The following is a 22,091-nucleotide window of genomic DNA, read 5'->3' on the forward strand; positions in this document are numbered from 1 at the left end:
AAAGGTCGATGAAGAGAAAGATGGATTCTAAAGCCAGGAACTCTATCTAAATGTACATTCTAGATCAGGGGTGGGGAACCTTTTTTTCTGCCAAGGGCCATTTGGGTATTTATAACATCATTTGTGGGCCATACAAAATTATCAACTTAAAAATTAGCCTGCCATATTTGGCCAAACATTTAATGAACTCACCCCCTACTTCCGTGGCAGGGCCAGACCACATGATTTCGAGGACCTTACAAGGCCCACGGGCTGAATGTTCCCCACCCCCTGCTCCAGACAGTCCCCAATAAATTGTTGCTATTTGGGTCTCAGTACCAGACACGGAGTGAAATTTACTTTTTTTTCTATGATATGGAGGTCACCTGGGATGTGGCAATGTCTGGGTCCCCAGGGTTGATCAGAGATAAGCCTGCAAACACCAGTATACCCCGTGAGGAGCGCTTACTGGGTGTTAACATTTGGTGGCCAAAGAGGGGAGCTCTTCTTTCAACCAAAGCCGAAACATTCTCTGTGAAGAAGGTTGCTATCGGCCACTGTGGAGTGAGCACCACTTAAAAATAAACAGAGAAAGTCCAAATTTGACTAATCATGACTACATTTGGGAAATTAAATGAGTGATATGCAAAACAGCTAAGCTACATATGCCACATACTGACAGTAATACCCTTCTTTTCTGGATTTGTTGGGGACTGATGTTCTGATAACCAAAGCTTAACCTTGTAAGTGACCAAACTATAAAACAGGTTTTTCATGGGAGAGTTTCTAAAACATATTACTCATGTGACATCTTTAAAATGTCCCTACTTTAAATAGAAGATGAACGGGCCCTGTTGAGAAGGCTCGGCGACCTCTCCTGACCTCTATACTTCCACGTGCCATACCTGCTCACTCCTCTGAGATGTTTAAAAGGCACCTGAGACTGCACACATCCCCAAATTGACCCAGGGCTAGTCATTTAACACTCTGAGCCTCAGTTTCATCATCTGTAAAATGGGGATAATAAGAACCTATCTCCCATGGTTATTAGATCTGAATCATGATAAATGCTTTGGAAGTGTTAGCTATTACTATCCTTAGGTCATGTCCCTGCTTAAACATCCTCAAATGTGTCCCTTGGCAGTAAGATAAAGTTCAAATTCCTTTGTGGGGCACACAAGATCACTGCTGATTTCTGTGGCTGACCAGTCAGGCCTGCCTCACTGCTCCTGAGTCTTTGAAATTTCTGTGCTATTTGTCACTTTTGGAATGTAGTAGTTGTTGGAAGACACTGTCCATCTGGTACACCTGGCAACTCCCACTCATGCTTTAAGGAGCAACTGAACTGTCACCATCTCTGTGCAGCCCTTCCTCAGTCAACCATTCGCACCTCTGGCTCCCACCTTGGCTAGCTATGTGTCCCACACACCTGGAGTCCAGCACCCACTATGGCAGTTATTTATTATTTATTGCAATTATTTGTCAACATGCCTGACTCTCCAACTTGACTGTATGTTATTTATTCTGTAGCCATCACACCTGGGCACAGTGTCCAATTAGTGCCCGGCTCGTGGCTGGCACTCAGTGACATCAGCCAGGTAAAAGAGTGGGACTGGCAACTGGCAGACACAGGGTCAGGACATGGGTCTTGACCCAGGATTCTTACTACTACCCACTTAGCCGCTCAATAGCTACACGTACGCGTGTTAGGACATATACTCAGTAGTCTCTCTAACCTATGCAGTTGGGTTCTCTTTTCTGTTTGTTTTCTTAATTTTCTCCCTCAAAGTCAGGCTATCAGATCTACTTGTTTCTGTCTGCAGCTTCTAGCCACTTTCTCTTTGTCTCTTTCCGTTTGCTGATGCCTGGGAAACCAGACAAGAACAGCCCATCCGAGAGAAGCTGCAAGGAATTCCTATACGCAACAGATGAGCTTTTGTGGGTAGATTTGAGGCACCGATGTCAGCTACTCAAAGTCCTTCTTTGATTTTTTTCTACTTAGCTGTTTATACTACTACAGTTTAAACATCCCGATTATAGCTGCTTGTGTTCTTTTGTTGCATTTCCCCTGTGTCCACGTGATGGGCAAGGGATAGTCTGTCTGCAGCTTAGTCTGTCTACGCTGATTATCTCCAATGTTTGTCTGGAGATTTTATAAATATGTCTTTAAATGAATTTGGGCTGTTTTGTAAATGTAAAACTCCTGAGTTACTGTGCTTTGTGTTAAAAGAAAATCTAGGCACTTATTAGAGCAATGGAAGAGATGAAGGCCAAGCTATATCAGTAGATACGAATATAATAATCATATTGAATGATTAAGAGAGAGGGAATCTTAAGAGTACATTGAGCTTGCCCCCTGCAGTGGCACACAATACAATCCAGCTTAAAGACCTCCTCAAGGAAGATTCCCATTCTTCCCTTTTCAATACTTGCTGCCAGATTCTCTTACAGCAGAGACAACTTAAGTCCCCCCTCCCCTGCCCTTTCCTTCTTGTTCAGCAGCTGATCTCATGCTCGGTCAAGTAGACCTCCATCCACCTGTCGGGCACAGGGACAAGGTCTTCCTACACAGATACACTTGGGCGTTGTAGACCTCCCGCTTACTTAATCTAAAGCCATGTCAAATGAAACACAAACCTGTGATTTACCTATTTCCTCAACAGAGAAGCACTTTTGATCCACAGTACCACCATTGTTAGTGAGCTTGATGCAGTAGGGCACCCAGATGGAGGTATACGATGTGTTAAAGTAACAGCTGTTTTCTCCCGCAGAGACGTAATCAGGGCATTCTTTCCATTCTTGAGTCCATTCTTGAGTGTTCCTGAAATGGAGGGTAAAAAAGGATGAATTGTTCCAAAACCATGCGATAGCTCAAGTCAAAGCGAGGTGCCTGACAATCAGATTCAATGCACGGGAACACAAATATTTATGAGCAAGAACTTTAGTGACACCATTTCCAAGATGTATCATATTCGTAGGCATCGTCAGGGTCTGCAGAGGATCAGGGGTCATTTGGTACTTCTGCCAATAGTAAGAACACTTACTCACTGACTGCATGTGACCTGCCAGGTCCTAAGCCAAGTGACTCATTGGTAGGTGGTTTATTATCCTCATTCTACAAAGGAGGGTTCTGAGGCTTAGGGAGGTTGAAAAATGTCCTTCATTAAAACACAAGAGACAGTTAACTAACTGCCAAACTGTAGAGATTCCCAGAGAACTCCTGGGTGTTAATCCTGGGTGTTTCTCCAACTCCTGGTGGAAGGAACCAGGGCACATGGATGGCATTCTCCAGGCTGAGTAACACTCAGGTGCAGGTGACCTTGAGGTGGAAAATCGGTTACCACCCTTCTCTGGACCACTGTGTCCCGTGTCTACCTCCCCATGGATGTCCTATGCTTGGGAGAGTTTTCCTGATGCCTTGAACTCCTTCCCATACTTCTGATTTTTCCCTTAATTATATGAAGAAGAGCCATGAGAACATTTCAAACATGCAGGACATTCCAGTGATATGCAGAGAACATGAAATCCTAGCCTCTTCTCCCCCACCCCTGAAAGAGACAGAAGGCATGAACCCAGAAATCTAAAAGTCTTTCCAAACCCAGAAAAGCATTTTTCTTTTCCATTTTGTAACTAGCAATTGACATTTAATGACAGAATATAGAAAAAAAAAAAGGGAAACAAACATGGGCTGAAAGGAATCAATGTATTTCCTTATGAGTTCCTTTTTTTGGTTTCTCCACAAGCAAGTTCCTCTTTTCCTAGACCTTGGATCTGATGAAAACAAACAAATGAACAACAGGACAAAGCACGGAGGACAGATGGACACACGGAGAACACTGAGTTAATAAGGAAGCTGGGTCTTCACATTTGCATTCCACCATGGAGTTATTCATCTCTGCCCCACTCTGCAGAGAGCACCGTTTACCCAGATGACTGCAAACCACAGCAGGGCATGTATTGAATGGAAAAGAGATGCCAGGAAGTTCCCTGCAGACAAAAGTCAGAGTTTTGGGAAAGGAAATTCCCTGGTCTGCTGCCATGGGGACCTGAACAAAAATGCAGAGCAATCAGAGCACCGCTCAGACTCGTCTCCCGCAGTGGGAATAGTGCAAACATGTGACAGGATGCGACACCGCTCTCCCAAGTCCCATCTGTCTGCCTGGCTGACTGAACCCAGCATGCCATCTTTGGGGCCCTACTAGGCAAGCACCATATAAGCATTAATTACACCCAGCATGAGCACTGTGTGGATGTGATAATTCATAAGATTCAGTCTCTACCTTTAGGTTGGAGAAAGAACTAGAAATGACTATCTCAGTACTTTTTTGGTCTCCTGCATTCATTCCATTGATATTTAGTAAGCATTGATTATATACAGAACATTGTGCTGGGCATATGGGAGAGTCATATGTGCCTAAGGAGTTACTCTTGCCTCAGGGATATGATTAAAAACTGTATTATAAAGGAGTGGGGGTAAGTGTTCATTAGGCTCCCTAAGAGTTCAGAAGAGGGAATGATTGCTCTGGTTGTTCACGGAAGGCTTCAAGGTGGAGGTGGTGTTTCTTAGCAACCTTGAAGGATGGGTAAAGTTTAATAGATGACAATAGGGAAAGGAAAGGAGGGAGCAGGGTGGTCAAAGGCATTTAGGGAAAGAAGTATGAGACTGAATGTAGTGAGGGGCGCAGGAGGCAATGGAATAACTGGGAAATACTTTCTTAAATTAGAAATGCTAGTTGGGTGGAGTGAGTCCTTATTGGTTTATTCTTCACTAGGCTATCCGCTTGAGAAGAGGGTTTATGAATCAAGGAGACGTAGAACCAGGGAATCTGAGGCAGAGGAAATGGGCAGTAGGAGTGGCCCCGCGCAGCCCCAGGTGTGGGGGCTGGCAGGGCAGACTGGAGGTCTGTGAGCTCTACCAGGCGTGGGGGGGTGGGTGGCACTGTGGGGAAGGCAGGGCCTGGGGGGAAGGAATGAGGCGCCTGGGGAAGACACAGCCTTCCTCCTTTCCAGCTGTTTCTCAGGCTGGTCTGTTGGCACCAGGAGGAAACTTGTGCAATATCAGGAGGTCCTTGGGACAGCTGCTCATCAGCTGTTGAAAGAACTTGGAATTCAAATGGCAGAAACACCAGGGTCCCAGAGAGGGAACTATCACTTAAATTCTGGTTGAGTTTCTTAAAAGTTGCAAACCCTTGGATGAGAGGAAGACTCAGCCCTGATGGGAAAAATGTGGGTAGAAGCAAGGATAAGTCATGTATGTATGTGTGCATTTATAGTAGGAAAAAGATTTTTAAAAATTAGGACTAGGTGGGTCATTGAACTGTAATACGGTTTATTGTATCTTGAGTTTAAAACTGAAAATAATAGTACATGAAAGGGAACGGTTTAACAAGAGAGCCCAGGGAATGAGGCTTCCATACACTGGCAGAAGGGATAAAAAATGCATTTAGCATACCCATAGTATTAAAGTTGGTACTAAAATGTCCTAAAGATGTGGGCCACTGCTTGCCAGGTCTGGATTTGATCTAGAGAGGTTAGCTCTGTGTGTTCCACAGCTTCTCAACGTTGGCATGCCAGGCCCCTGCCCCCATGGACCTCAAACCCTCTTTAGATGACCCCAAATCCATTAGCTCCAAAGCACGTACAACTGAAGCATGATGGGTCAGGAGGCTCTTCCAAACACAGCTCCCAACCCCCGCCCTCATGAACCCAAGTTGAATTTTGCTTTAAAGAAATATTTAACATTTATTTTTAAATGATTACATTTAGACAAAAAACCAAATGGACTCACAAAATAGGCACTCTGCCGCCTGCCTTCACTGGGGTGAGAGTCTACACAGCTACTCTCTCCTCTTATTCCCCAAGGTAAGTGCTCGAGGTTACTCCCAGCCTAAATCGTGAGACAGGAGTGAGAACTAGAGAGATCAATATCAATCAGAAGAAAGAGCAGAAGAAATGCTTTCCATCTACAGGTAATCAACTGGAAAAGAAATAAAACATCACTTTACATTTTAAGGGCAACTGTTTTCATTACATACAGAGCATGTGTTTTAAGCTTAAAATGTAACCTTTTCCTTAGAAAAAGACAGGAAAGTAACATGTCCCTTCTAATTTCTTCCATAACCTGGCATGGGAGAGAAACTTTCTTTTATATTTTAAAAAGTATATTTTTATTAATTTCAGAGAGGAAGGGAGAGAGGGAGATAGAAACATCAATGATGAGAGAGAATTATTGATTGGCTGCCTCCTACATGCCACCTTCTGGGGAATGATCCCACAACTTGGGCATGTGCCCTGACGGGGATTTGGTTCATAGGTGAATGATCAACCACCGAGCCACACCCAGCCGGGCAAGAAAATTTCTTTTTAAAAGGCCAGGATATGATGGAGGGGGGATGGTAGAGGTGGAGGGATACAGCCTCGGGGACTGGGTCTTCACATGCCCACTTCCTTGAGGAGCGGAGGGCACAGCATCTCTGCTGGACTCAGAGCCACCTTTGGCGGTGCCTGTTGAGTCCCCTCCAGTCACAGAGGCTGAATGTGGCACTGTCTCCATCACAGGGGGACAGAGACTGGCTTGGATGGGCTGCCCTCCTCCAGCTCACCTGGGGAGGTGGGTGCCAGCTGCCTCGCTCTGTCCTGTTGACAGACAGCTCACATGTTTTAGGTTCCCTTGGCCCTTACTGGTAGTTACCAAGGCCAGGCCCCTCCCCTGCTCTGGTTCTGGGTGAAATCATGTCGCCACTTTATTTGTGTGTCAGGGATGGGGAGTCATGAGTCTGTGGATCCAGGAGCTTCCTGGGAACTGACTTCTAAGAGACAGTGACAAGAGTCAGGGTGCACGGCTGTTGTCCTGCTACTCGTCTGTTCCCTCATCGGAGCAGCTTAGTCCTAACCCTCCCGACCCTTCGGTTCCCAGATAAACCGCGTGGGGCTTATGCTATTTTGGCTGAGATATTAAAAATAATTATATTTTTATAGAAAAAACACAAAATGCTGACTTTAACCAGTTTAAATGGGCAGTAATCACAAGGTTCTGCTTAGGGGGTTTGAGGAGGTGATCAATTTTCCCCCTGGGGCCCCAAACTCCACTAGGGCCCAAACTAATGGCGTCCTTCTGCGTATGTTGGAGATCTCCCCTCCACCTGGTCCACTTTCAGTGGCTTCCTGCTGGCACAGAGCCTGGGCTGGGATGAGGGATGCCGAGGGGCCTGGCTGCGCGGAGGAGCCCGGGGGCCAGGGGATGGGCCCTGCCACAGAGGGGGAGGGACAAACATGCACGTGTGAAGGCTTCACCCCTGGGGATTAGCCTTTTAGTTCAGGTTCAAATTTGGTGAGTCCCAGGCTGGTGAAACCCATTTTCATAAAGTGGGCCCACGTCCGCTCTTCTCCGTTCGTGTAGTCAACTGTCCTGGCTTACGAATAACTGGCTTAGGTTTAACTGAGCTGGCTCTCTGAGGTGCTGAAGCGAAAGCCTGAAACGGAGCCTCTGAAATCCCTCTCTCTTCTCTGAACACAACCCACAGATACTGGAAAGTGTTACCAAACATTTTCGCTTCCTCGTCCCGAATACAAATCAGCTTTGGTTACTGGCTCTTCTCTCTCTGCAGTGGCGGCATTAACAAAACAAACAAGAAAAGAGCATTTGGTACCCAACCATCTCATCTTTGTGAGCCCTTCGGGGGGACATCCAAGAGACCACTCTCACACCTGGAAGGTAGGTAAGGCCAGGCCTTGTATATCTTATTTGCAAACGAAGCACCCCAGCTCTGCATTAAACATGTTCTTATAGGATACGAAAAGTCACAAACAATTGTAAAGAATCAAAATCAATTTTGTAGCCCAGAATTGGAGTTTTACATCACTATTATTTTAAATTGTTATTATGCCACAGGAATAAAAATAGGCAGCCACCCACGGACTGTGTACAGTATAATAGGCAGCTACCATGTGCCAAGCACTGTGCGAAGTGCTTTTCACGTGTTAGCTAATAAAACCCTCATCAGAAGCCATGAGGCAAGGCCCATTAGCTCCGCTTTGCAAACGAGGCAGCTGAGCTTGGACAGACTGACCCATCTGCCCGCATCACTTGGTGAGCGAAGGCCAGAGCCAGGCCGCAACGCAGCTGTTGGCCCTGAGCTCACGTCCTTAACTGCTCACGGCACCTTCCTTCCCTCTCCATGCTGCTCCATGAAGATAGGGTCCTTCGAACCTTGCATCTTGCTTAAGCCTTCCTTGGGTTTGGGTGGAAAAGAGGAGCCGATAGAGTGCTTGAGCCCCCATATTAAAAAGCAAGCACAAAGGCACAACTTAAGAGTAAGTAGTATTGGAAATAATGTCAGGTGAAGGGTAAGAAAGAAACGACTTGGGTGGTGATTGTATTGAGAGATCTCTGTTTCACTGTTATTTTAAAGGATTCCTGGCAAAAGTAGATAGAAAAGTACTACAGTCCCTTATTGAATTAAGAATTTTCTATGTAGAAACCAAACTGAGACTTAACACATATATCTTTTCAAGAAAGCCCCATGAGTTCCCACCATAGACAAGGAAAAATAAAGCCTTCCCCTGGCCTACAGCCTCATCACACTCTGGCCTGGCTCGTCCTCCAGCCCTTCTCATAGCACTCTCCCCATCTGCCGCCTGGCACCAAGTGTTGCCTCCTGACAAGTCGGCCTCAGGGCCTTCGCACTTGCAGTTTCCCCCAGATATTCACTTGGCCCCTTGCAGTTTATTATGTCTCTGCTATGATGTACTACATCAGAGAGACCTCCTATCACCTCCGCATTCAAAAGATCACCCAAACTCCCTTTACACTTCCACACTCACGTACATTCATGCACATTAATGCACTCCCACATGCACACTTACACTTTCACACCCTCACCCTCACACACTAATGCACAACCTTGCACTCCCACATGCACACTTACACTTTCACACCCTCACCCTCACACACTAATGCACAACCATGCACTCACACATGCACACTCACACTTTCACACATTCACCCTCACACACTCATGCACATCCATGCACTCACACATGCACACACACACTCATGCACACGCATATAGTTGCACACAGTGCTGACACTCTGTCTTCTTTCCGGCTTTACTTTTCTTAATAAACCATAGTATCAGCTGCCATTTTACTTTGCAAGGTTTTATTGTCTATCCTCCCTCACTGAAGAGGAATCTCCATGAGACCAAGAACTTTAATGCTGAACGCAAGAGCTGCCCCCTGGTGGTCAGTGCGCTCCCAAAGAGGTGTGTGTGTGTGTGGGGGGGTGCTGCTCAGCCATAAGCTGGGCTGGTGAGTGCAGCGGTGGTGGCAGGAGCCTCTCCTGCCTCCATGGCAGCACTAAGGATGTCCGACTGATGGCTTAGGCCCATGGGGAGCAGGCCTAAGCCATAAGTTGGACATCCCCCAAGGGCTCCCGGACTGCGAAAGGGCGCATGCAGGGCTGAGGGGGAATATCCCGCCTCCCCGCCCCACACCCCCCCGAGTGCACGAATGTCGTGCACCGGGCCTCTAGTTGTTAAATAAAGGAGTGAATACGTTTAGAGCATCTAAAGAAACCATTTCAATTCCTACCACTGCCCAGGACTCAGCACACTTCAATCAGAAAATCTATGGAGATAAAAGTCAGAAAGGCACGAAGGCGGCACCTTCTAATGTAAAACAGCTGCACGGCGCCTGGGCTCCCGAAACCGTGATGCACCCCGTCTGTCCAGTAGCATGAAAACGTCTCTAGTTCAGGTGAACGGCACTTGGTGAACTGGGGCCTCCCCGAAGAGTCTGCAGAATAAAAGGAAAAGGCAAAGCATGAAACCAGGAGCGTCATGTACGGTCTCAAAGACACTCACATCGAAAGTGATGGAGAAGCATCCTTTCTCTTAGAAAGGCTGTTTTCCTAAATCACACTTTCAGAGCGTGTTGCTTTCAGTTATTTCTCTGTCAGCCCTTGATTCCACAGACACACCATTTTGTCTTGATTTCAGATATTAGTTCCTAGGGCCTGTTTAAGAAACCAGGGCTAGAGATGAGGATTTTGGAATAGGAAGTTTATTTGGGAGGTGACCCCAGGAACTAGAAGTGAGGGAACGGGATTGGGGAAGGGGAGGGAGCCCAGTAGATACAGGGTGTGTTATTCAGCTGGTTATCATGGTGGCTCCTCTGAGATCCTGTGGAGTGTGCCTCCCCGCTGTCCTGGACAAGAATGACAGGCTGGGTTAGGGTTAGGGTTGAACTGCAGACTAATCAGATAAGGAGCAAAAAACCCCCAGAACAAAACAAAACAAACAAACAAAACAAAACAAAACAAAAACAAAAAACACCACCAAACCAAACTAGACCAAACCAAAACTTGACCATCTCCAAAATGGCCATGGAAGTCAGAAGAACAATGAGAACTGATATACAACATCACTTTGTCCCAGATGTGCCTCTCACCCGTGTATAGCTGCAGATTTCACAGATGCAGAGAGTTAACCTAATACCCTAACATATAGGAGGCATTCTCCACTTCCCAAAATAGAATTGACCCATATGTACGCATAAGTTGTTCAGAGTCTGACATCTAGTTAGTGAGTTTACTGGCTGAATCTTTTAAAAGAATGCAACCGTGAGTGACTTTTTATTTAAAAATCTATATAAAGAGAAAAGGCCCTGTCATGGATGCTGTGGTCCCTACGTCCCATCTCTTTGCCCACTGGATGTCACACAGCCACCACTGCACATGGCTGGGCATACTTCAGGTGCCTGCCTAGGTTTCTCAGAAGTCAGGTGAGGACTCAGCCCAAGTGCAGGTGCAGTTGAGTTCATGGGCATTAATACCCCCAGGGCATCCTTCAGCCAGTGGGTGATGGGAGCTGTTACACATGAATTCGGTGAAAAACGTGTGTTTCCTTAGGCAACACCTGTTACACAGAGAGGACCTGGAGAAATTCCTTTTCTTAATAGCTGAAGCACTGAAAATGGTAATTTTTGGTCCTTCCAGAAAATCAGTGATTAGTAAAACATACTTAAACCACAACTATTTTAATGCCTGCACGTTTGAGAAGAGAATTTCTTTCTGACAGTTCTTTCACACAAAAGGTAAGAAGAGAAAATGCAGAGGGGAGGGGGCTGGGGGACTGAGGGAAAAGGGGAAGGGATTGAGAAGTGCAGATTGGTGGTTACAGAATAGTCAGGGGGATGTCAAGTACAGCGCCGGGAATATAGCCAATAATACTGTAATCACCATGTATGGGGCCAGGCGGTACTGGAAATATCAGGGTGAAGACTTTGAAAAGTATATGATTGCCTCACCACTATGCTGTACACCTGAAACCAACACAAAATAATACTGAATGTCAACTGTCATTGAATAATAGTTTTGTTTTTTTCCAAAAAGAAGAGGAACTCCACTGCATTACAAATGGAGAGATCTGGGTGCTAGGCCTGGCTCTGAGACTGTCTGCCTGTGACCTTCCAAAGCCATTGTTTGGGGCAGAAAGAAGAGGAGGAGCAGCTGAAGGGGAAGGGATGATTGGAGGGAACGGCCAACCCGACCTTCTCCAGAGCTGACCTTCTCCAGAGCTCAGGTGGGGAGTGACCCTCAGCGGCCATCTGCCCTCGCACGGAGGACCTCGGCCGCACCATGTCACCCAGCAGATCTGGGTTCTGCTCAGAAATCTGCACACTTGTGATCACCCCTGCACACAGGCTCGTGGGGGGAGGGGCTGGAAGGGACAACCGTGCCTCCTGGCCAGAGTGCAGCTCAGCCAGCACAGCATGTGAGCATTTCCTGTTGAGCTGAGCAGCAGTGGCAAACGACGGGGAAAGGAGGAAAACAAAGCCACGGGTCTCCGTGTGAGTAAGAACTGCAACTTGTCAGACAGCCTAAGAAAAACAATTTCATAGGATAGCTAGCTAAACTCGAAACATGGTTTTAATCCTAAAGAAGGAGAGAAACGGTAAGAGCAGAGCAGAGTACGGGATTATAGGTGCATGGAACATGAAAGAGGAAACATTGTCATGAGAGAAAAGCAGGAAGCTCATGGGCCCGACGACTTCTGGCCCCTTTTGGGTGGATCTGGGTTCTGCTCAGAAATCTGCAAAGGCAGCCGATCTCGGGCCAGTTTGGGAAGCGTTGCCACAGCAGCTCGGTCACCCCGATGTGGATCAAGCGGTTTACTGCTGAACATAAGCCAAAGTGAGGAAATACTTGCTGTCAGTGGAAATAGCTTTCATATGCTCTGAGGATTGCACAAGCACAAGGTCCGGCCAAGTGTGGAGAAACTGCAGTGTTCCTTCCCCAAACCATAAACAAGAGGCGGTGATCCCAGCGGTCAGTCCACGCCCCGGTCTTCGCCTGCACAGGCTTTGGGTGAGATCTCTGGGGACTGAGTAGCTGAAATGTACCAGGGATCGACCAACACCTTTGTATACAGCCTCTACGCTTGGGTAAAGCAACAGCATAGAGATATCCACGATCCTGGAAGGTCTGATGAGAGAGGACGTGGACATGTGGTTCCGCCGTGGTGGAGAGAAGCCACTGCATTCAGCACAGCGGATTTTCCAAGCCCCTTTCTCAGGCAAGGACCAGATGGAAGGGGACTAATAACATGGTCACAGCAGCTAAGACTCAGGGGTGCCACGTGCCAGGCACCATCCTGCACATCATATGTATTAACTCCCTTCATTCTCACAGCTAGGTACGAGGTAGGTACTGTTATCTCACCATCTCAGAGACGAGAGCACTGAGAACAGAAGTCAAATAACTGGCCTGCGGTTCTAGGTTACCAAGAGCAAGAATGCTCATTGCTACTGGGCAGTCTTACTTCAGAGTCTCATGGAAGCCACAACCCTTGTAGCCTTCAAAGTCTGAGAGTGACCCTCGGGAAGAAATCACCACCCAGTATGCACGTATTTACTTACGTGATATGTCAAAAAAGAAACTATCTCAAGATATGCTAACTCTTCATGCCTGCAATGAACTCGGATGTACTCTATTCCAGTTTATAAATGACTAGTGGCCCGGTGCACGAAATTCGTGCACATTAAAAGGGGATTAATTAGAGGAAATATTTTAATATTGCTATTTGCCCTTTCTCTATAATAGAAGTGTCAGAGATGAAAGAAAATTAGTAAAATGTATATGAAAATCTTCCTCCTGTCAGAGTCTAGGGCACACTGCGGGACCCAGAGTCAAGCCCTCAGCCACCCGTGGCACCTCAAAATCACATGAGACCCAGCCCCAGCCAGCCCCACCCCCATCAAGCCCCACTGGGTGGGGGGCACAGCCTCAGGTCCCCCGGCCTGGCACTGGGTGGGGGGGCGCAGCCTCAGGTCCCCTGGTGCCGGGGTGGGGGTGCAGCCTGAGGTTCCCTGGCCTGGGGGGAGCAGTGTGAGGTCCCCCGGCCCAGCTCCGGGGCAGTGGGCGCACCTTGAGGTCCCCTGTCAAGCTCCACAGGGCAGGGGGTGCAGGCTCAGGTCCCCTGCCCTGGCCCAGCGCCATGCAGCCTCAGGTCCCTGCTGATTGCTCCTTAAGACTCCTTATGGGAACTCGGCCTCTGCTGTGGGTGCAGCCATCTTGTGTTATGGAAACCCTGCCTCCGCTGTGGGCGCCAGCATCTTTGTGATGGTCAATTTGCATATCCCCTCTTTATTAGATAGAATGCTGCTCAAGACCCAGGAAAGTGGTTTCCTAATGGGTCCCCATGTTCAGTTTGAGAGACACTGCACACAAAGCTCTCCTGTGTCCCTGAAAGTTGAAAATTAATGTGCATCTCCTTCAGAGCCAGGCAAGACTGCACCCTTTACCTGGCACACGTTATGACATGGTCAACAGGACTGTGGTTTCCAGGTAACCAAAACTTATTCTTGAAATACTTTCCCCCGCAAATATATTTAAAGATTGTTTTGATCACTAAAAAAAGTCAAATGTCACATGACCTTTTTAATGGCTTTGCATGGGGCCAGGGACTATTATACTGAATTATGGTGTACATGTGCAGAGGGGTGGCTGGCCTCTTCTTGCCCCCACACTAAGTAGCTGCACTGCTTTGCTGGTGGGACTCATGCTCTCACTTCAGCTTTGCTTAATTCACAAGTAGTTCTTTCCCTGGAGTGCTGTAGTTTATTAATAATAATAACAATTCTCCATCTTGAGAGTTGCCTTGGCAGTTGATGAAAGTTACCGGGAAACAACTTGATGATACTGGGTAATACCTGAGAGCACAGACTCGGGAGCCGGCCTCCTGGGTTCCAGCCCCACCTCCATCACTTACGTCTGTGCGATCTTGGGCAACATGCTTGGCCTCTTCAGTTTCCTCACCGGTGAAACGGGGATGATGATGTCCCTCATAGGGTTATTGTGAAGATTAATAAGGTAATAATAGATGTCAACCTCTCAGAACAGTGCCTTACTCTCAGTATAAAGTAAGTACTGTTTAAGTGTTTGTTGTTATTTCCATCCTCACAGTCAGCTGTGATGGTCAGTGAATGATTTGTTGACTGTTGTTACCTGGGAAGTGCTGGAGATGGACACTGTCACATCTGAGACCCATCCTCATTTCCCAGGCTGATGGTGACAAGTCCTTCGGTGCTGGCTGGAACGTCGGAAGTGGGTGAAGTGGTGCTGTGACAGCGTGCCCCTCACTGTTCACAGGTGATTCTCTGTGGCTGTGCTCTAGATGGTCAGGGCTACCAACGCCCGAGTCCTACACGACTGGAGGAGGTCGCTGTATCCTTACATATTGGTATTAACATGTAAAGAATCCCACGCAAAGGCCTGCCCTGTGGTTCCTGAGGAACCATGCTGCAAGCCTAGAAGTTCCTGGGCAGGAGGAGACTCAGCAGTGACTCAGGCCCCGCGAGGTCCTCAGGGACATTTAGAACGCTGCCTGATGCTTTCCCTGGCGACCTGGGCTCTCTGGAGTCCCAGTGGGAACTGCCGAGGCCTCTTGGCCATGACCTTTTCAGAAGCAGCACACTGAATGGGCAGAGTCTGAACTGGAATTGGAGTTCTGGTTCTCTCACTAATGGTCCACCCAACTCTCCCACCCAGAGTGAAAACAGCTAACAGGAAAATCTGAATCCCCAACCTCCTCTCCTCCTTGTCTGTCCAAACTTTTTCTCTGCTCAACAAAGAAAAACACCTTCCATTTCTCGGTACTTTGGATTTTTTTTTTTTTTTTTAGAGATGTTCGCATCAGACATTCCATGTTTCAGTTAATCAAGAAGCATTTATGCAGCAGCTATCATGTGTGAGACACTTTTGGGTGCAGTAGGAATTATAAAAATAATGTGCAATGTGGATTCTGCCTTTGAAGAGCTGTAACCGGGCACCTGAGAGGACACCCGTGCCTGTGAGAATAGCTAACAGTAAGTTCACAGAAAGATAAGGGCTTTAGGGAGTCAGAAGAAGTGGGGGTGGAGGGACAGAGGAAGGTTTCACTGAGGAGTAAGGAGAGGGCGATGAACTCAATCCGGTTTGCTGTGATGGAAAATGCTGATGATCACTGACCAAAAGCCACCTGGACACATCAGCTTCTTCACCTTCATAGCCTCCTGAGCCAGGATGTGCGTTCTAACAAGATCCCGGGTGATCCGCACACACATTAGAGATTGAGAGGCATGGACGTAAGGCTCTGACTGCCAGCTAAGGACTCTTTCTAACGGGACCAGCTGTTCTCAGCTCCAGCCACACCATAGAGTCACCCGGAGGATCTTGAACCAACTACCTTCCAGAGACCTAATTTAATTAGATTGGACAATGCTTTACACAGTGTTATATGTTAATTATATCTTTAAAAAAGTAACATGATTCTCAATATATTGAGTAAAAAAAAAAAAAAAAAGATAGGGTGATGCCTGGGCATTGGTACTGTTTTAAATGCCCCAAGGAACTCTGGTGCACAACCAAGGTTGAGGTTCTCTGAATTAGAACAATGAGCTTCTCTGTTAGGTAAGTACAATGAATTCTTAAGCAAATAGTACACTGAAAGGCCCGTCAAATGCCGAGTCCTGTGAAAAACAAACCAAATAAGGATTAGCGAGGTCAGGCAGCAGCATCGAATCTCAGGGGTAGGGGCGGGTGGGGGAGCTGGACCAAACCCCGTATAATGAGGAAGTGGGGGGTGTCCTGCTAGCTCTCGGGAGGCAGCGTGGTGGACAGCACAGCCCCGCTTGCGGGTGATCTTCCTGGGTCCCCAGGAAGGGCCAGCCTAAATCCCACTTGTGTGGAGCAGAAACATATGCTCACAGCTGCGTTTCAGGGGCTCGAACGCTGCAGTTCTCTGTATAAGGCGGTGAGAGTGCAGCTGCCCTCATTGCGGGAGTCACGGAAGTGAGTGTTAGATTCTCCCCTGCAGATCCCGGGAGCAGAGCCAACTCTGAGCCCCAGGATGGCCCTGTGTGGGTCCACACAATAGAACAGCCCTGGTTGCCTTTGCGGAGAAACAAACAGCTTCTCAACAGAACACATCCTAGCAGTCCCCGGCATGGCTCTCCTGCGGCAAATTTCCTAAGCCCTCCTAGTTCTTCATTCATCTGCTCTTTCTGGAGCTCACTGCTGGAGAGATCTGTGTGCTTTAGAGAGATGCTTCTTGAACATCACTGCGCTGCAGAGCTTCACTTGAGGATCTTTTAAATGCAGATGTAAAAGGCAGGGTCTGAGAATTTGCCCTTCCGATAAGTTCCCAGATGCTGTTGATGCTGCTTCTGGTGACCACAGCCTGAGGAGCAGGAATTCATATCTGTGCTGTCCAGTAAGGTAGCCACGAGCCTCCTGTGTCTGTTAAGCATGTGAAAGGGGGCTGGTGCCACCAAGGAACTGAGTTTTTAATTTATTCAATTTTAATTAATTTAAATTCAAATTGAAAAATGAAAACAGTATAAATATTTTCCCTTAAATATAACCTTATTGTTTTAGTAGGTCTACACTTCACTTCACTGAAAATTCAGTGGAAGATTACATACCAAAGTATAGAGCTTACCCCCGATTCAATGACTCCATCCCCCTGGTCCACTCTCTTGAGAGAGCTCAGTTTTTCATGTAGTTCACAGACACTCAGCAGGAGACCCAATCTAACCTTCTGAGCAGAGCACCTAATATTCTAAAACTGCCTCTCCTCACTTGCTGCCTGTGGAATAGCCCTCTTCCCAATGTTAGACCCTTGGTAGGTAGGAGCAGTATGGAATAGTAGAAAGAGCACAGGCTTGGGAGCAAGCTGGATTTACGTCTGAACACCAGAGGTGTGCCTTGATAGAAATATTACATACATTTTCTAAGCCTTTTTTGGGGTATTAGGCTCAGTTTCCCCATGCGTACAATGAGAGCAAAATACCTCATAGTTGCTGGACATCAAATCAGATTATTTATACAAAGTGCCTGGCACATGGTTTTCAAAAAAGAACTACCACCACCGGCATGACACAGAAAAAGCTCACCAATTTTTATGGATTAGTAGATCCTGACTTCATCTATTGTGCTCCATGGAAATGTTTGAAATTTAACAGGGCCTTCTACATTGCAATGTCAGCCTACAGGCATGCCTCACAAGGAGAATCTATAGCACTGGAATGGGTCACTTAGAAAGGTATTTAGGACTAGCAAATCTTCCTAACCCGCCAAAATGGAAGCTACCTTCTTATTCTCGCACCCAGTCAGTCTTACGTGCAAAACAAATTTAGGTCAGAAGTAACGAACTCCCAAGGTTCTAAGGCAGGTTTCTAACCTCAGCACTATTGACGTTCTGGACCAGACAGCTCTTTGTTGAGGGGCCTGTACTTCTAGGATTTTCAACATCATCCCTGGCCTCCACCCACTGGATGCCAGCAGCACTCCTGTGTCCCCCCCGTGTGACAACCAAGATGTCTCTTGACATTGCAAATAACCCTCTGCTCTATGGGCATGGAGCACTGGCTTTAATACCTCAATTACAGATGCTCTGATTATGTTTATATTGCATGATTCCATGGAAACTGAATTTTTACTGTTGGTAAGTGAAAACATTTTACTTAAACAATGCACAAACATTCTCTGTACCTCACTGGTTGAGCTACCACCCAGAGCTAAGTTCTGCCGTGTGCCCTCTCATTTCTAAGAGTTTAAAACTCTTCTATATAGTATTATAATCTTCATTGTGTAGATAAGGAAACTCAACTTTAGAAAAGCTTGATAATTTTTAGCCAAAACACTGATTAATAAGTAGCAAAGCTGAGATTTAAATCCAGATTTTTCTTGCTTCCAAACTCTTCTCCATGTGCTGTGCTGTCTCTCAGTTTTATATGGGTTTTCTCGTTATGGTCATGATGCCTTTTTGGGGGTATTAGGTTCAGAGATGTATTGGCTTCTATGAGCTGTCAGCTCACAAACACTCAGGCTTAGAGATGAACTGTCCTATACCTGATTTGATATGACCTTATACTTCACATTTTACTCTCATTATGTAAAGCAAATAGGAAAAGCTTTATCCTCATTATGGTAAAGCAAATTAGAAAAATAACTTATTATCAGAACCATACATATTCCCTAAACAACAATGCCAGATCCCCTCATACAAAGGAGAACTAACAGTCCTTGCCTCTGTGAAATGTTCGGTCTGGTTGGGGAAATAAGATTCACACATATGAAATGACCTGAAAAATGGAACACTTTAGGATACACTGGAATAACTATATAGAACTGTATAAAGAAAAGGAAGAGTTACAATAGACCTATAACACTCATCGAGAAGTTAGCATATGAAATGGAGAGACAAAAAATAGAAGTGCAGTAGAGGAAGTTGATAATTTCTAACAGGTAGTACACTCCTAAGTTTGCCATTGTAAGTTAAGAGAAGAGGCTAGATGCATCTTGGTGAGTACCTATTTTTCCAATGGTGGACAACATTCCACTGGACAACGCTCAAGAAAAAAGAGAATAATAAAATCACGGTCCACATTTGCCTTTCCCTCATCCAAGTCAGAACTTTTCACTTCTAACCATACCCAAAGATAGAGAAACACATAGGGCCCAAGAAGCAAGTTTATTTCAGACATAAAAGAGGGTTCTGGGAACATGACTTGGGAATTTCAAAGAGAAAATAGTTTATATGCAATCACACACTCTTTTTCTGGAAGTGACCTTGCTCATCACCATTTCATTTTACAGATGAAGAAAATTATGTCCAAAAAAGAGAAGAGAATTGCCACACATCTGATAAGAAGTCAGGCAATGTGTCCTTCTGCTTCCATAAAGTGAAATCATCACCAAAGTTGGATGACCTCTTGATTATTATGTATTTACTTCAGATCTACCAACCTCTAAGGCTCTACCAAATTTCCATGTGTCATGTTTATAGAGTGAATGAGGCTCGATCCTGAGCCCTAGAGTCTATGACAATATTACGGTCATGTGCAGGGTCACAGTGGCAAGGAAAGCAGGTCTCTGATTAGGCACTTCTAAAACTTACAACACACCAACGTGAAGAATGATTTAAAAAAATATGTATTTTATTGATTTTTTACAGAGAGGAAGGGAGAGGGATAGAGAGCTAGAAACATCGATGAGAGAGAAACATTGATCAGCTGCCTCCTGCACACCTCCTACTGGGGATGTGCCCGCAGCCAAGGTACATGCCCTTGACCGGAATCAAACTTGGGACCTTTCAGTCCACTGGCTGACACTCTATCCACTGAGCCAAACCGGTTAGGGCTGAAGAATGATTTTGAGTACTGACATTCAACCATGTAATGAGTTCAGAATTCTATGCATAATCAACCTATTTATTACACTAGATGGCAGCAAATAGGTGTCTAGGTATACGGTCAATTAACTAGGAAATTCAAAACAAAACAAAATCACACACAAATGGACTCCAAGTTTGCCTGAATAAAGGTAAAGTTTCCACGAGTGTTAAGCTCTTTCATGTTCTCACAGATTCTTGAAGAAGTTGTGGTCATTCTTGTGTGTGTGTGTGTGTGTGTGTGTGTGTGTGTGTGTGTGTGTGTGTGTTTAATGGAAAAAAGGGACTAAAATCATTGTCCTCATTTGCCTCGCCCTCATCCAAGTCAAGGAGGAGGTTCCTCATTATATACTTCCTTACTCCTAGAATAAGCTTTTGGCAAAACTGATAGGAAGTAGACTTTCAAAATGGGAAATTATCCTAGAGACTATTTGGAATATAGATCAACGCCTACTATATCTATTATTCATTTTTGAACCTCTAACTTGGTGTATATTGTGCCCTTTTCAGATGAGACAGATTCACAATTAAAACCAAATACTGAAATAAATAGAGCATAGACCCAACCTTCAAACTATGTTTGATCAACTGTGGACTTTTCATAAACTTTGGACATTAAATGGGGACTTCCCCCTCCAAAAAGAAGGAACCTTCTTCCAATACATGAAGGAAGTACTTTGTTCTATCAAACACTGAAATTAAAATATTTTGTAATACTGCTTGGTTCAACTTTATTAAGACTTTAAAATTTGTATGTTCATATATGTTTTATAATGAACAAAATACATTAGATCACTGTACATATACATGGTCACACAAAAGTAGGCTTACAATTGTTCATATGGAAAAATAATACAATAATTAATAAATAATAATACACAAATAAACTGTGTTGCACATACAACTGCAAACCTACTTTTGCCCCACCCTGTATACAATTTACAAATATGTAAATATGCATCGTGTGTGTTTGAAAATGGTTTTAATAATGGACATAAAATTCAAACTTCTATGACCTACAATGGAGCAGATCCCTTTACAAGATAAAAGTGTAAAATGAGGCAAGAGGCACTGCCAATGCCACCACTCAGCATCAATTCCAAAACTGTTAATACTCAGACTCTGTTTCATTCCACTCTGCTTTCACCCCCCTCCTCAGGATTAACTTACCAGCTATACATTTAGGTCCACTGAGGCAGGGCTCAGACCTGGGCTCCTTATCCTGTTATAACCCACTCTCCAAGTGCCTTCATCCTTAAAGGATGGCACCGTTGGAAGCACAAAGGTGAAAGGAATAACAAAGAGGAGGCATCTGCCCATCAGATAACACTCGCAAGCAAGAGAATCACCAAAACGATGTTCACTATTTTGAACTGGACAGGAGAATGAGGAATGGCTTAGAAATGAGAAGTTGACGCAGGTATGAAGAACACAGCCTGGCATTTTGGAGCAGGCCAACGGGAGTTTCCCCTCCCAGGTAAGGGGTTTCCATGGCCCCGACGGTTTTCTTCTGTGTTGGCTCCCCTTCCTTTGCAGAGCTTGGCCGAGGCCATGGTCAGTGGTCTGCATGAACGCTGCTACAGGGGGCACACCCCTTTCTACAGGTCAGTGTTCTCAGCCTGTGGTCCTAGGGGTCTGCTCTGCCCACACCAGGACACCTGGGAGCTGGACAGACAGCCATGTTCCTGGGCTTCACCCTAGACCTCCCACAGCAGGTTCTCTGGGAGGGGCTTAGGAATGGCTATTTTTCATTCTCCTAGTTGATTTGTACACTATTGGCCCTCAACTCTCAGGAACGACATGTTGTCTTGTAACCGGAAAAGGAGAAAAGACCAGCTCAGAGGTTTTCCTGCTGGCCCTGGCCTCAAAGGCTCACATGAAAGGCAGTATTATGTTCATGTGGTGAACTTCGGTCAGACACAAGACAACTTCAGGTTCATAAAGGAAATTAAACACACAAATTGCATACATTTAAGGAGAAATGGTAAATCTTCATCTTGAAAAGAACAACTTGTCTTGGGTCTTTTGGGATATGGCTTTGCTCACGTGTGGGGCAGGGCAATGGGTCAGATTCTGCTAACATCGCATGCAACTATGTTCCAGAAACTCATACATTTAATGCTCTAGGCAACCACAGAAGACTATTATCCCCACTTTGTAGATGGGGAATAAAAGCCTCTAAAAGGCTAAATGTCTTACCCAAGTTCATTCAGCCGGTAAGAGGCAGAGGTAAGATTTGACCCAGATCTCTGAAATTCACAAGCAGGGCATTTCCAACTGCCCTCTGGTTCTAAAATTCAGGTACCATTGGTGAAAAGATGACAGGAAAAGTAAAAGTACAGAGGAAATAGGAAAAAAGAGGGGCAGGCTAGCGTATCTGTCCAAAAGGAAATATGCAGG

The 22,091-nt window shown here is 45.8% G+C and overlaps 1 protein-coding gene across 6 annotated transcripts in view; it reads right to left on the minus strand.

The window, feature by feature from the left end:
- GHR (growth hormone receptor) overlaps window positions 1-22,091 on the minus strand; it is a 213,743-nt gene that overhangs the window by 19,340 nt on the left and 172,312 nt on the right. For all 6 annotated transcript variants that reach the window (XM_054715291.1, XM_054715288.1, XM_054715289.1 and 3 more), the window contains 2 exons: window positions 9,645-9,774; window positions 2,628-2,800 (listed from right to left, as the gene is read on the minus strand). In XM_054715291.1, coding sequence (XP_054571266.1) covers window positions 2,628-2,800; window positions 9,645-9,774 — 303 coding nt within the window. The remainder of the gene's footprint in view (window positions 1-2,627; window positions 2,801-9,644; window positions 9,775-22,091) is intronic.

This window comes from Eptesicus fuscus, chromosome 4, assembly GCF_027574615.1.
Source record: "Eptesicus fuscus isolate TK198812 chromosome 4, DD_ASM_mEF_20220401, whole genome shotgun sequence".
Taxonomy (NCBI): Eukaryota; Metazoa; Chordata; class Mammalia; order Chiroptera; family Vespertilionidae; genus Eptesicus; species Eptesicus fuscus.